Source organism: Pogona vitticeps, chromosome 1, assembly GCF_051106095.1.
Source record: "Pogona vitticeps strain Pit_001003342236 chromosome 1, PviZW2.1, whole genome shotgun sequence".
Lineage (NCBI taxonomy): Eukaryota > Metazoa > Chordata > Lepidosauria > Squamata > Agamidae > Pogona > Pogona vitticeps.
The window spans coordinates 254,496,566-254,512,576 of NC_135783.1; the positions used below are offsets into that span (position 1 = coordinate 254,496,566).

Here is a 16,011-nt window from a genome sequence, read left to right on the forward strand (position 1 = left end):
CGCCGTACTGGTGGTAGTGGGTGGGGCTGCAGAAGAAGAGGAAAGGAGAGAGCCATTCATTGTCTACACCACAGAAAAGGTGACTTAGAATACTGCCGAACCCGAGGTGGAGAACAGCTTCCTTCAAGGCCCGGTGCACACGTTCCCAGGAGGATGAATTTCCTGCTTTCGTTGGGCCGAAGGATTTTGGGAAAGTAGGCGGCCTACCAGCTTTGGGGTCCAGCCATCCTCCGTAGGTTTTTCTTTAGAGAGTGGAGCCCAAAAGAGAACTTACCAGTGCTAATTATGGCAGAGGTGGAGAAAGGCGTGGTGGTTGCTGTCGTGTTGGTTTCCGTAGTGGTGGTTGTGGGAATGGTGGTGGTTAAATTGCTGGTGCTTATGGGGGTTGTGGTGGTAGGCATTGGGGAGGTGGGTTTGGTGGTGGAGACCGGTGTGGTTGTGGTCGAGGGGGTGGAAGTGGGAGGGGTGTGGGAAGTTGTGGGGACGCTAACAGTCGTGATTGGCGTCAGTGTGCTGGGTGTCGTGGTCATGGTGAATAAGGTGGTGGGGACGCTTGTCGTTGTGGTTGGGGGCAGTAGCATGGGGCTGGAGCGTGGAGAGGTGGAAGTGTCAGGGATGCGGTGCTTAGTGGCATGGGTCATCGTGGGCGTGCTAGTGGTGGATGGCACTGTGGAGACAGTGGTGCTTGAGGTGGTAGTCCGCAATGTAGTGGGCGATGTTCTCGGTGTGCTGTTGTGGAGAATTTTGACTGGAAAGAATTCTCCTCGGCAGGTGGGGTCACGAGGCAAAGGATTTCGAGGGAAAGCAGACTAGTTTATAGACTGAGTCAGTACTGCTGGTTGTCTGTTTGGCTACAGAACACGAGGAAATATGAGAGTATTTTCATTTGTACCCTAAAGACATGATTGACTTACTTTCATGTGGGGAAGAATAATGCAAACTCGATTGTTCAGTTTATTTGTCTTTGTTCTAGTATTCTGAAGTCTATGCCTAGTCTTCTTTAGTAGGTAGAGTATATTACCATCTTACCTTACTAAGTAGTTTTTTTTTTCTAGATCCGTTCCTTGGAAGGACTTACCAGTGGTGATTTTGGAGGATATAGGGACAGGCATTATTGTTGTTGTAATCGTCGTTGTTTCTGTCGTGGACATTGTTGTTGTGTTGGTAGGAGGCTGGTATGTCGGCATCGTGATGGAGACTGGTGTGGTTTCGGGGAAGGGGATTGTCGTTGGAGGTGTCATTGTGGTTGTGAGAACACTAACAGTTCTTGTTGGCGTGGGTGTGCTCCATGTAGTGGATATGGTTGAGAGCGTGGTGGGGGCGCTTGTCTTTGTGGTTGGGTGTAGTCGAGTAGGGCTGGATGGTGGAGAACTGGAAGTGGCAGGGGTATGGGATTTGGTGGTGGCGGTTGTCCAAGGTGTTTTGGTGGTGGACGGCTGTGTAGAGACAGTGGTCCTTGAGGTGGTGGTCAGTGAAGTGGTGGGCGATGTTCTCGGTGTGGTGCTTGGGACAATTGTGACTGGAAATGAAAAGTATCACCATCAGTCGGTTGGTGCAGCTGATGAAGGCGATTCGGAGAGAAAGCAGATAATTTGATGAACTCGGTCTTGTAATTTCCTTGATGCACCTACCTGGAGAGGATGCTGTCGGCATTGTACTGCTGGTTGTGGATGTGGCTGCAGAAGAAGAGAGGAAAGGAGAGCCTAATTCAATTGATCCTCCAAGGAAATCAGTGACTTAAAGCTGTGTGGGTGTTCAGGATCTGAACATGAGATTTTACCCCCTTTGCAGAGATTCTCTTGGAATGAGTGCCCCAATGAGAGAATGTCAACATTCTCCCTCCATTGCTTCTCATATTGGTTGTCGGAATGCTCTGGAACTTTCCCCCTCTTTTACTCTCTCAAAACAGATTCATTTTAGAAAGGGAAAGGTCTGGAGGCAAGTTGTTCTCCTTATGCCACTGGGTTCTCCCTGAAATTTGGACTAAACTTCTGGCATTTGCTTTTTTTTAATGCTGCTGAATTTTGACTTTTGGTTTTGCCACCACCCTGGAATTAGTTGTATAGATGAATTGCTGATGGTTTCCAAATTATTCATAACTTTTCCATCCACACTATTGGAATAAGGCTTTATCTTCCTGTCGTTATTGTTGGGCTACATTCGCCTACTGATATTTTTCCTTCACTATATTGATTTGAGTCCTACTCTAGTAGACTATTGACAGAATAAGATTCATGTAAATGTCTACTCATCAACTGAATCAGTACACCTACACTTGTTGGGAGCAGCTATCAGGCAGACCTGTGGCTTGGATTAAGACTTTCCTCTCCCTAACATAATTATCCTGTGGGTAGATTTCTATTCAGGATCATATCTGTCCAGTGGAAAGGAGGGAGGCCATATTTGTTTGTTTTCTCTTTATCATGCAGCCCTTTATGCCCTCTTAAACTCTTCTCTGGAGTTTTCTTCTAAGGTATCTTACTTGAATATATTTGTGAAGGCTTTTGACGGCTGGGATCTAATGGTTGTTGTGGGTTTTTCAGGCTCTTTGGCCATGTTCTGAAGGTTCTTCTTCCTAACGTTTTTCCAGTCTCTGTGACTGGCATTTTCAGAGGACAGCAACCTGTGCTCTGGTGTAGTTGGCTTGGGAGTGCCAAGCACAGGTTGCTGTCCTCTGAAGATGCCGGCCACAGAGACTGGCGAAACGTTAGGAAGAACAACCTTCAGAACACAGCCAAAGAGCCCGAAAAACCCACAACAACCATATCTTAGTTGCATTGTACAAGGATGGGTGTAAATTACCTCCATCCTCTTTCTACAGTTGGATCTTCTAATGAATCAAAAGCCTGCAAGGCAGAGAAGTAGTCTTTCCATTTGTGGGAGGCAAAATGATGACTCAGCCCTGTGTGTTTAAGTGGGTTCCATACAGCTTTAAATACACATTTTAAAAACACTAGTCACCTGTTGGTGTGGCTGTAGGTGTTGCTGTAGGAGTGGGCGTGGGTGGGATATCTGAAAAGACAAAAACGTGAGCATGATGTGGGTTAAAAAAAGTTTTCTAAAACTGAAATGTTTCCAGGCTTTGGAAAAACCTGTATTCTTCATTTTGACTCTGTACATGCCTATGTACAGAGTCAAAATGAAAATGTAAAGCATAGCAAACATTTGTGTCCTGTTTGATCAGGTAGTGCATGAGAGTACCAGATTGTATGTTAAGAAAAAAAAATCATATTTCCTTCTCTTGCAGTGTTATTCCTTGAGGCAAAAGAAATGTGTTAGTGTACAATTGAGTTATGGGATATTCAAATAAAGTCAGGCTACCTAATAATAGAGCAGTTACAAAATAAAAGCAAGCTAATTGGCCAAATGCAGATTGAAGCCAGCTCCTTTTTTTGAATAAGTAAACAACTTTTTCCTCCTAAAGCTGTGTTGCTTCTAGATATTGAGTGAACATTTCGGAAGACCTTCAAGTTCAGATTTGCAGCAATCATAGCCATGTATATAGCTAAGGACTTGCAAATACTGTATTTGTTTTTTGTACACAGAAGTTGCATCCATATTGAAAAAAAATCACCAACTGTGAAGTAGCTCTAATTTGCTAACATTATTGTTATGGGAAGGAATGGTAATATCAAATATATGCTGCAAATCATATATATTTCTCACGTCTATAACAAAAATGGGATGTTGTTTATGAAAGCACAAATTAGAAAAAAAATTCTGTATATAATTCCAGAAGTTCTGGTTTGTTGGGAAATGCTCTGCATAAGTTTTAAGATGACTTTTCATCACACTCAACATGCTTTATAAAAATAACTAAATTCCCATTAACCAGTATTTGCAGCTACATTCTAAATCACACACATCTGAGTAAACAGAGTATTTCTTAAAATCAATGGATGAGCAAAGAGTTACTATCCAGTAGCTGCTTTTAAGTCCCAACCTTGCCTCTAATCTAATCCTCTGGAAATAAAATAAGGCTACATTCCTATACACCACTATGATTGACATATTCCCCTTGGAATTAGATAAAGATGTATATGATTGACCTGTACATGACTTTTCTGAATGTTGGAATTGTTGCAAGAAAGATATTTAAAAGTGGGCTGTCTACTTACAGCAAGGCATGCAGGTTTTCTTCTTATGGTCATAGTATTCGTCACTTGAGCAGTTGTAACAACCTACAAGCAAAGAGAGAAGAAATGTTCATTATACATGGAACAAATATTTTAAGTATAAAATATTTCATGTCCCAGAAAAAAAAATTCTCGTCATCTTTAAAAGGTTTTGGAAGAGCAAAGCTCTGAATTTAAGAATTCAGGGCTATTTTTTTTTGCAAGACATTGTATAAAAGGTGTACAAATAGTTTCAAAAGTATCTTGTCTACTTCCTTCTGGTTTTCTATCAATCTTCTATGGGAAATTCTTCTGATGATTTATGTGTTGCAAATGCAAGGTCTCCCAAAGTATAGTTATTTTCCCCTGTAGATTATCAAGGAATATTTGGGTGTCCACTGGCAGGGGCTCAAGATTAAAACTGAATAGAAAACTAAACTAAGTGCTTAATGTTCTTCAGTTTAGGACAGATCCTGATGCAATAATTGAAAAGCTCTGTTGAATTAGAGCACAACAAAACCAATCAGTTAACTGATTTTTTGTAAGGATTTGATAAAGGAAGACACGGGCACTTAAAACCAATGCTCAGGAGTTGTTTCAAAGTACCTTCAATGGGTTTGGCCAGACTTTCATGTTTTATCAGCCTCAAGGGCTGAAACACAATAAGCAGGATGAAAACCTGGTGCTTCAGAGTTTGTTGGGGGAGACTATGAAGACTATCATCTGCTGAAGGGAGGGCAGGAGTGTGCCAGGTTATAATGCCCAGCCACCTCTTATACTCTAGCTGTTAATGTAGCCACAGAAACTTTTCATTTCTTACCTTTATCTAAGTTTCATCATATAATGATAATGGATGTCAATAAAGCACTAATTTTAAATGATAAAGAATTCTGGCCTGTACAGTCAACTAGAAACTGAGATGCAAAACAAATGTATTTATTCAAAAGGAAAGAAAGACCAGAAGTACTTGAGAAAAGACCCTCTAAACTGTCATGAGCTGGTATCTAGAGTGGCTCATGAATGGTTGTACAACTGAGAATCACTGTGATGGATGTCACCTGCTGTCAGGCAAAGTTAGATTTGAAGACATTGGTGGAAGACCATTGCTAGGTCTTTGGCTAATGCTTTCAATTTATAAAAGAATGTTACCTTCAATATTGACTTTTGCTGATGTCACATTGGCACATTTACAGGGGCGATAATGCCAGGTACAATTTAGCTCATTAACATAGTTAGTATAGGTACCATCCATGTTATTTTTCTTATGGCTGTTGTAGTAGTCACAGAAGACAGCTAGAATAAGGAAGAAGACGGTTGTTATTAAAAGTATCAAATAATACTCAACCCATGGGGAGATGATTGAAAGGTGAAATCACATTGGAAAATATCTGTATGAATTAAGGACAAGCTATCCCTGGTGGGACCTGTCCACCATTCCTGATTTTCTCATTAGGGGGGCCCTTATGAGTTTCTGAGGAATTATATGGTTTCTAGGAACCCTGTTCCAAAGCGTTCCAATGGGGAAAAATCCTCATCGTTCTGTGAAGATCCCCCATAGGGAAGCCAATTTGTGAAGCACCGATCAGCTGTTAAAATGGCTGCCCAGTGAAGTATCGGTCCCAAAAACACCCGTTTTGCAAAGCGCCAATCAGTGGCAAAATCGTCATCTTGTGGAAATCGGTTTGCGAAGCAGGGACCCAAACATCGTCCAGCAAAAATCACCCATTGGAATCACTGTTTTGCGAATCACTATAGCGATTGCAAAACCTCATCGTCATGTGGATTCATCATTTTGCGAGGTCGTCTAGCGAGGTACCACTGTACTTGAAAGATACAAAACCTCTTCTGCTAGGAGTTTTGATAACCAATAAACTCACTCAGTTCTGCATATCAGGGTTTATATAAACATAATGCTGCTAGTAAAAACTCCAATGCTTATCTGTTAAAAGTGCTATCACGAAACGTACGACAGAAATCTGGGGATCTCCAGTCAATGCAGACACCGGCATCTAAGCAAGCCTTTGCATAGACTGCAATAGCATCACACATGCATTCACAATCTCCTCCGCTGTCACATCCACATGAGTCATGGACACAGGCATCATAGTAATGCTTGCTATATACCTAGAGAAGCATCAATCCAGAAAGCAAATATAAGTAAGGTGTTTTTCTTTTACACTCCAGTAACAAGAAGCAAGATATAGCCACTAATCAAACAAAACAATCTTTTTTTGCAATGTAATCTGCTTTGTCAACATATAATGATGGGTGACCTTTCATTCGGTTTAATTTGGAAGTGGGTTTGGAAAACTGAATTATTTCCTCAAAACTGGAAAATAATCTGCTTTTTCCCCCAGTTAAATTCTAAAATTTATCAGTATATATGAAATGCCAGATATTCAAGTGGGACCCAGAAAGGTGGAGAGATGGGAGATGATCTTGTTAAGTATACCAATAATCTCTGCACAAAAATGACTAAACCTAGCCTGTCATACTTTGGACAAGACTTATTGGGAAAGAAAACAAAGACAGGAAAACTTGATGGCAGTAGGAAAGAAAGACCTAAATTGATGTGGATGAACTCAATAAACGAAGCAATGACTTCTACATAGCAAAACCAGAGTAAGTGATAGGACCTTCTAGAATAAACATTTTACATGTGACCATTCCAATTATCGATGGCTATCAATCTAGCATTAAAAGTAAAATCGTCATTTGTTAATGGGACAAATTTATTCACCAGGAGATAAGAGCTTGTCTTCCTGTGTTTGCTAAAGTCAGTGTTATGTTGGTTTTACGCTGGTGTAAAACCACAATTGGATTTGGGCCAACATCAACTACTGAAGCAAATTATCTGCTCAAGGGAGAGCCCTCCTCCATGCTTTACCTTAGTTTGGCAGGCAGCAAATACATTACTTTTGATAATGGAGCACTTCTTCTCTGCCCATGCTTTGCGGTAGGGATTCTTGCTGCATGGATCAGCCAAAAAGAACATGTCCCCACAGAGGGGATTCTCTTTCCAGGAATTCACAAACTCCAGTTCATTGGATGCCACATATTTACTTCGGGTTTCAAAATCATCCCTTATGTTCCCATTGTAATTACCACATAAACCACAGAGCTGATCCTAGATTAAAACAAGATATCAATAAACCATGGAAATTATATTTCTACATTAAAGTGTGTCTTGAGATTGAAGCAGCCAAGATATAGGTAGCTTTAGGTTGCTTGGGTGGTTAACCAGCAGCAGTGGAACAAGGAAGAAGAGCAGGATAAATTGGGAGAGAGACCGCAGCCAGGTGGTTTCAGGCATCATTAAAAAGGCAACAAATTGTTAACTTTTATGATTATAGTATTTTTCTCCAAAAAATATGCACATGCGATTAAAAAAATATTTTGGCATTTTCTGAAGGCAATAGATGATAGATACAGCTATAGAAATAAGCGCTATGCAGTGGGATAAAATCACCACACTCGGAGGGGAGCACCCAACCCTTCCCATGTCTGTTGCTGGTCTCTGCACATATAGTAAGTGACAAGTCTGCAAGGAAACATTTTTACTTGTGTCTTTCCAGGGTTTCTTGCATATAAAGTCTACATGCACACAAGAATGTTTTGTTAGTTTGCACACATGTTTGCGCATACACCCCCCAGAATTGAGAGCTATGGCTATGTCATTCTGCCTCAGGCAACAAAATATATTTTGAAATTTGAGATAATATTCTGCCGCTCAACATGGGAAATTCCTATGAGGGTATGGGTTTGAGTAGAAAAAACACTAGAAAGGGAGGAAAGTCCCTGCCCTACATTCACCCTCCATTATTTGCTCAGCTTGAACAATGCACCACTTTAACAATAAACCCCGTTAAAAGCAGTTGCAGAACTGCGAGTCGCGGTGCCTTGCTTCTAGAAGATGTTTGGTTAAAGCCTATAATACCACAGCATTGTGGCTGCCAATTCAATGTGATTCGTATGCCATTAGAATTGTAATTGTGAGGAAAGGTGAATGAGAATCTCTGAGGAACCTCTTTCGCATTACCTTTGCTTCTCGAAATATCTTGATGAATATGTTCATGTGCCTGTTCCAGATTAGGGTCATTTCATATTTGCCAGGGATTGTGATTTCAATAACCAGGTGGAGGGCATTCTCTTCTATGAAAATCTCGGTCTGAGGATTCCAGCCAGAGAACCTGTGTGTTCTGTCTGCCAAAGTGATGGTCAGGTTCTATGGAGAAAAGGAGATATAAAATAGAACTGCATAACTATTTTTCTTGCAGGTAATAACAAGAAAAGCAAAACACAAAAATGGGGTGAAATCACAACATGACAAACAGCAGTGTTAGGGAAAACAGGAGAAAAAGGTCAGGGCGGTAGGCAACTAGGCCTGATAGTATGAATTTATAGCATGTGCTGAACTGCCTTCCATGATGGAATGGACAGGTCTCTTATATTTGATAGTCTTAAAGCCTGGGTGCTGGGATCCTTCAACCGTGTCATCCGACAGCAGACACAGACCAAGGGCTCTACTGAAAACCTGAACGAGTAGGCAAAGCCATCTGGGGGAGGCAGCGAGAACATGCACCTCGGTTCTTCTAAACTGTTTTCGGCTCTCAAGGCAATACTTGGAATTGGGCTCAGAAACAAACGGGAGCCAATAGCTGGTATGAGAATAGAGCCAGATGGTATTGAAAACAGCACCGGCCAAAACTGTTGGAGCTGACAGGCTAATCACTTTTCAAAGATAACCAAAGTTCAAAGTGGACAATCCAAGCTGGATGTGAATGGATAGGTGGACAGGGATCTTAGCTTTCTATGCAGAAGGCTCCAGATCCACTCCTTGTTATTTCCACTTTTTTTTTTTTAAAAAAGGGATTGCATAGGCAGATTAGAAGAACCTGCTAGAAGATCTTTCTGAAAAACTGTTGCCATTATCAGAGCTGCTGCTTGTGGACTAAATGGACCAAGAATCTTACCTTCAGTAAGGCAACTTCCTATGTTCCTAGTGTGAGACCATGATGAGCTCTGCCCTCTAAAAAAAAACAGCTTATCTGGCCCATAGAGCAAAAGCTGTGAAAAAACTCCAGACAAGACTACCATGTGGTCCTCTAGGAGTAATTCCAGGCCCAAGAGCATTGCAAAGTTGTGAACTTACTTTTTCAAGGGAACCACATACAATCCCATCTAAAGCAAGATGCATACCTAGTTCCTGATGACCTTCTCAAGTATCCAAAAGAACTACTGTCTTTCTATGTGAAGTCCCACCTTGTTTGCTTACTTTCTACTATGGTGTAATGAGGAAATCTCATTGACGTTAATGTAGAACAACAAATAGTCTTACCCCAAGATAGATCTTGATTGACCTGGAACACGTGACTCCAGTATTTCCACAAACGACATTCTCAGTGACTATTTTAAAAGTGTGAGAAGTTCTACCTGTCCCACAGCCATCCTAAGAAAAGACACACATAGGCAGATAATCATTAGAGTTGTCAGAGAAACAAAGTGTATATGAGGGTTTAAAGTATGGAATAGGGCCTCTTAGGTTTCAAAACTAGAAGCTGTTTGGCACATTTTATTAATAAGGCCTGGGCCATGAAGTTCCTGGGGGTTCTTCTTGGTGAAGTTCAGCCATGGTGGCTTTGTGTCCTACTTTAGCAAGGAAAGTCCTCTGTTTCAAGGCAGTTTTGAAAGCCTGTCCGGTTAAAAAAAAAAAAAATGCCATCAGAAGGCATAGTGTGCTCCTTGAGGCTGCCTATCAACAGTTAACACCCAGACAGTAGAGTAAGGCAGAAATGTCTATCACTAGCCATAGACACCTTTAATATAGTGAGACATGCTTTTATTTGTATAACAGTTATATAATTATTATTTCTAAATGTGCCTTCATACACGTCAATGATAGATTTGTACAAATCTATCTCTTTGACTTTTCTGGTGATTCATTCCATCTATTTTTAGCAAAGTGAGAGCAACTATCCTATGACTAGAAAATGTTATCGTGCTTCTCTCTCCTCTTTCCATCCAGCAGAGAAATGTAAGATACTTGGAAACTACGATGAATTGATATAGTATTAACTGCATTCATCAGGTCATTTGGTCAAATTGCCCCTCTAGAAATAATTCTCCAATCTGTGGCGGAAACCTTTTAGCTTAGTGTAGAAAGTTCCATTAAAGCAGGCCCACTGAATTAGTGGAGATTTGATGAGTCATCTCTTGTGTACGCTCCATTGATTTGAATGGGCCTACTCTAGCTGCAACTTAAATAAAATCAGTGGCAACTGGAGTAGACCTATTCTGATCAATGGGACGTACAGAGGAGTTGATTCACAAAATCTTCACTGATTCAGTGGGCCTACTCTGTAGTGACTTGTTATTACACTAAACAACATAATCAATGTCTAGGAGGTCTGATTATTAATGAGATGCGGTTTTTAAGGCATGTTGGCCAATTAGACATGGTGGAAAAGACATGACCTAGAGAGCTATCTCCTGGTGCTTCAGATCAGCCTAATTATATGGTTTGCCTCAGTAAGAAGGATGCTGCCATCTGCCTTTTAAAATGCGACACCACACCAGATCAGTCCAAAGGATGCTTTAATGAAGGAAATCCCTAAGCTTTATTTTCCTCTGACAACTCATATATATTAATTGTCTTTCCCATCATAAGCTTCACTAAGGGAATGGAAGAACTGAGAGTTCAATTCTTAGATGGCATTTTTTTGTGGAAGAAAGAAAAATACTCTAAAAATGAAAATGTATCTTGTGATAATGAGAGTTATGCAAAGATACCTGGATTAAGGAGAGATAAATTCTACAGCCCACTTACATTTTCAGGGATGAAATTATAGTGGAAAGTGCAGGTTATTTATTTGTTCTTCGGGGCAAGATATGGTTGCGCAGGAGTTGTTTTTGAAGTCCAAAAGAGGAATTTAGGTAACAAAAGGTGTAAAAGGTCCTCTGACAGCCTCTTCTAAGGTTATGGTTATAAATCCTTGAAAATGCAATTTTACCCCGAGATACACTTCGAACTACAAACTTTGATTTAAAGTGTTATTTATATTTAATCAAATAAGTTTAACTGTCAGTTCCAGATTTTCAGAGAAACAATCTGTATGCCGCATCACAGAATGCAAAATGCAATAAAAAGTGGTATGATCACCATAACTAGTGTGTATTCACAGGAGCCATCAAACATGTATCTCTGTCCATCAAATGTGCTGATATGGCCTTCTCCGTAGAGGCTGCAGGTTGATGAACATCTGGAATTTTCGATGCATTTCCATTTTCCTCTTTCACAAGTGCTGGTGAGCGAACAAAAACCCTTTTTAAACACATTTCAAATGAACATAAAATTGAATCTCTTTTTCCATAGAACATTACTGCTGTCTTTGTATGACAATAACTTATTTTCCCAAAATGACATTCTCAGTCTTGCTGTGTTTCATTGCACATTTAATACCAAGCAGTACTGTAGTGATGTTGGGCAGATGCACAGACTTTATATGTTTATTAACTGTCCTTTGAATGGCATACTGGCACAATTTAGCTAAGTACACATTTGGATGGAAAGTCTTACCATGTCTTGCAGTCAGCATGGATCTCCTCTCCTTTTGCATATGAGATGCCACCGTATTCACAAGGACACTCCTCAGGTGGCACACATGTGCCATCTAGTTTCTCATAGAGTCCAGAAGCACAAATACAGCCTGATTCACACTGGGTGGGGACCTGGAAAAAGTCAATCAAGTTCCAGCTCAGTCACGTATTAAGAGCTAAACATCCCTAAAAACTGTGTTTTGCATCATTTTGTTAATATTTTACATAAAGCTGTTTAAAAAGAGAGAAAAAAAAACAAAAGAATGTATGTGGCATCAGAATGCATCTGTCTTTTTGAACTGTGGGATACATTTTGGTCAGCCACTTTTAGTCCAGATCCAGCCTTCCATAGGTTATTTTAAGATGAGGCAAGAGACCTGTGGTCCTCTAGATGTTGTTGGACTGCTACTCCAATCACCCCTCATCACTAAGCTTATCATAACTAGGACTTCTGGGACCTTGCAGCTCAACATCTGGTGAGCAACAGAGTTTCCACTCCACTCTAACCTGTATGTAACTACAAGTGGTGATAATCTGTTCCACTGAAATTGCTGTTTAGCAAAATCATTGTCTAGCAAAAAGCATTTCCCCATTGAAATGCATTGAAACCTGTTTAATGCGTTCCAATGGGGAAGAATCGTCATTGTCTAGCGAAGATCGGCTACAGGAAAGCCGCTTTGCGAACCGCCAATCAGCTGTTTAAATCGCTTAGGTCCCTAAAACACCTTTTTGTGAGCATGGGGGAAGCTATCAAAATAGTCGTCTAGCTAAAATCGGTTTGCAAAGCAGGGACCAAACATTGTCCAGCGAAATTCCCCCATAGGAATCACAAAAGTCAATGTCTAGCGAAAAAACTGTCATGCGGGGTAACTGTCTAGTGAGGCACCTCTGTATTTTCAATGTCAGCACAAGCCTTAGGATTATTTGTAGTTAGATAACTTTTATGTCGGGGAAAATATTAGAGAAAAAAAAAAGTAAACTTAAATACTTGTCTACATTCAGTCTCCTAATTGCCATATATTCATCACAGGTCACAAGTTTTGCAAAGTATCTTGGAGCCTCCGTAATGTCTTGCTGAGGCCCTTCCTGGATTTTATTAATATATTGCAAAACGTACATATTTCCCCCAAATATTGCCATAAGATTTTTGTTATTAAAACCCATTGCAATTTTCTTAAAAATCCTGATCACTTTAAAAAGAGATCGACTTAAGTCAGCATTCTTAATTTTTTTTCTTTTGAACTGTTGTTGCTTGATGCCCTGATGTTATGAGGGACAAAGATTATCAGTGGAAATATACCAAAGGTTTTAAGCATTATCCCAGCTGTGTGGACGTGACACATCTGTGGGAAGCTCCTGCATGGATGGGAGAATACTCATAGCACTGTAAATGATTAATAGAACAGTCCAGTGCATATCTAAAAAGAAGTAGCATCCATCCAGTCAGTTGAAAGTGCTACCGTGTAAGTGGGCACAGGACTGCAGCCTAAGCAATCTGGTCCTCTTGTTAGGAACTATTGCATGGGGCTTTCTCAGAGAACTGCCAGTCAACCAGGAGCGCATGGAAAGGATTTCAGCAGTTTTCACTGCTCAGTATCTGGGTCATTGGGGGTACCTTTTCTCATTTCTGGGGGACCTGCCCATAGGGAAACAGTTCCCACAAAGTATTTCAAGGATGTGCATTTGTGTGTATGCTTAGGATCAGGGTGTTATTTGTGTTATACAGGCATTATGAAGAATCTCAAATGTAAATTTGAAGGGAAAGTATAAATGAGAGCTGGGGTAATGAAATTACGGTAAAATATCAGACATATCTAGTCACATGTCTTACTGAGTTTAGTGGGGCTTATTTCTAAAATGAGCTGGAATTTTTAGCATGCATACATTACTGAAACAGCAACGTCTATGTTGGCTCAGGCATGTTGTGAGAATGGCTGATGCTTGGATTCCAAAAGATATACTGTATGGAGAATTAGTGCAGGGAAAGCACCCCAGAGGGAGACCATAGCTGCGATACAAGGATATCTGCAAGTGGGATCTGAAGGCCTTAGGAATGGACCTCATCATTCTGAGTGTTCAGCCTGGAGGCAGGCATTGCATCATGGCCTCTCCCAATTTGAAGAGGCACTTGTTCAGCAGGCCGAGGCAAAGAGGCAGTCCTCAAACCAGCAAAATCAGGGAGCTGGACAGGGGACAGGCTGTATTTGTCTTCAGTGTGGAAGGGATTGTCACTCTCGAATTGGTCTTCTCAGCCACACTAGACGCTGCTCCAAGACCTCTATTCAGAGCATGTTACCATAGTCTCTTGAGACTGAAGGATGCCTACTCTTGCTCCCAGACCCCTTTTTACATCACTGCAACCTGAAAGGCTGAGCCAGAAATCTCTAGTCTGAGGTGCAGATTCTATGAGGATCACTCTCAACCTTAAACCATGCCTTTCATTTACCTAGCTCTCCCTGAATATTTTAGCTGATAGAATGGGATAGAATAGCAATGGAAAGGGAAGAGAGATTTCTTCACCAGTGGGCCAGGGTCAGGTGGGGTGGAACCAAGTGCGACTTTCCCAGCTCTCTATTCATTAGTCTTGACAGCATCACTGTCATAACAGCCTAGACCTCCATTATGAGAAAACTACCTCAGCCAACAGGGTTTTTTTGTGAAATGAAAAGACTATCTATCTATCTATCTATCTATCTATCTATCTATCTATCTATCTATCTATCTATCTATCTATCTATCTATCTATCTATCTATCTATCTATCTATCTATCTATCTATCTATCTATCTATCTATCTATCTATCTATCTATCTATTTCTCTCTCTCTCTCTCTATTTCTCTTTCTCTCGCTATCTATCTATATCTATATCATCATATATCAAAATTATATATATATATAATTATATATACCTCAGCCAACAGGGCTATATATATATAGTCTTTTCATGACACAATATATATATAACTATATATCTATATCTATCTATCTATCTGTTGGCTGAGGTATATATAATTATATATATATATAATTTTGATATATGATGATATATATATATGTCATGAAAAGACTATATACGTATATATATATATATCTACAACAGTTACTTGTCTTTTCATGACACAAAAAAACCTGTTGGCTGAGGTATATATAATTATATATATATAATTTTGTAACCAAAGAGAAAAGTTTTTTTTAAAATGTAATTTAATTTAATTTAATTTTTGCCATCAGTGTTAGAATAACTTCAGTGACCTAGTGCTCAAGCTTGGGGTGGAGGAGGTTGCTGCTTTGCCTCCGGTGGCAATACATTTTGGAGCTGCTCTGCAGGCCATAAAGCTCAAGGAGCTAGCAGGATGTGGTGACTCTAATTCAAGGTCCAAAGCAGCATTCAAGCATGACATGTCCTACCCTTACAAAGGGAAAATAGTGCTAATACGATTTTCTATTCATGACTATTTAGTTTTGTAGCAAGAGAATACTAATTGTCAGAGTTCTATTGGCCTTGTTTACATTCTCTAAATCAGTACTTCCCAACCTTGGGTCTCCAGATGTTCGTGGACTGCAACTCCCAGAAATCCTGGCCAGCATATCTATTGCTAAAAGCTTCTTGAAGTTTTAGTCCAAAAACATCTGAGGACCCAAAGTCGGAAATCATTGCTTAAATGAGTACCCCTCATTAATGAAGCAGAGCCCAGTTCTTGCATGCTTTTGAGATCACAATTGTTGAAAAGGTATTGAACTCACACATTCAATTCCAGTGGCCAGCATCTGACAGGTTGGTGCACAGGCTGCTCCGTACTTGCTTCCTGAGGATGCTGAGCATGAAACATATCTTTTGGGTGGCTTGCAGCTTTCTAGGAAAAAGGAGATAGAAAAGTATGGATTGCTATTTTTTGTGTTATAGGAGCAACAGATACTCAAAATGGAAAATGTAATGAAATTCATACCTGCTGGGTCCACAGGTTTGCCAGTACAACTCAGATTCCCATTAATGCAATAGCTAAAAGAGAGAATGTAACTTAGAATACACCAATGAAATGCTGGAGTTATTTCAACATTGTATGCTGTCTTTAGCTGGAAGGGACCTTTCTGGGTTGGAGTGACTGTCAATCAAACCAAGAGCAACCAATTGTTCCTTCCCTGCCTTTAATTTTAGAGACATGACTCTCTGCTTGCATCTCTTTTCCCTTCTCTTTTAGTCTACTGGCAGTTAGTGCAAGATGTTTGCAGACTGGAAGCAGGCTGTGATCCCATTAAGGTCTGTTACTCTAAGCAGTTGTTTGTTCAGTATGCTGTGTTT

At 40.3% G+C, this 16,011-nt stretch overlaps 1 protein-coding gene across 1 annotated transcript in view; it reads right to left on the bottom strand.

Moving 5' to 3' along the window:
• Positions 1–1,390: 1,390 nt before the first annotated feature.
• Positions 1,391–16,011, bottom strand: part of MUC6 (mucin 6, oligomeric mucus/gel-forming) — a 43,683-nt gene continuing 29,062 nt past the window's right edge. Inside the window, exons 18-29 of the mRNA XM_078383676.1 lie at positions 15,659–15,711; positions 15,456–15,565; positions 11,692–11,843; positions 11,275–11,416; positions 9,454–9,564; positions 8,155–8,340; positions 6,083–7,242; positions 5,265–5,408; positions 4,119–4,181; positions 2,962–3,012; positions 1,632–1,676; positions 1,391–1,519 (exon numbers count right to left, since the gene is read on the bottom strand). Of these exons, the coding sequence (XP_078239802.1) occupies positions 6,949–7,242; positions 8,155–8,340; positions 9,454–9,564; positions 11,275–11,416; positions 11,692–11,843; positions 15,456–15,565; positions 15,659–15,711 (1,048 nt within the window). The 3' untranslated portion in view covers positions 1,391–1,519; positions 1,632–1,676; positions 2,962–3,012; ... (1 more) ...; positions 5,265–5,408; positions 6,083–6,948. The remainder of the gene's footprint in view (positions 1,520–1,631; positions 1,677–2,961; positions 3,013–4,118; positions 4,182–5,264; positions 5,409–6,082; positions 7,243–8,154; positions 8,341–9,453; positions 9,565–11,274; positions 11,417–11,691; positions 11,844–15,455; positions 15,566–15,658; positions 15,712–16,011) is intronic.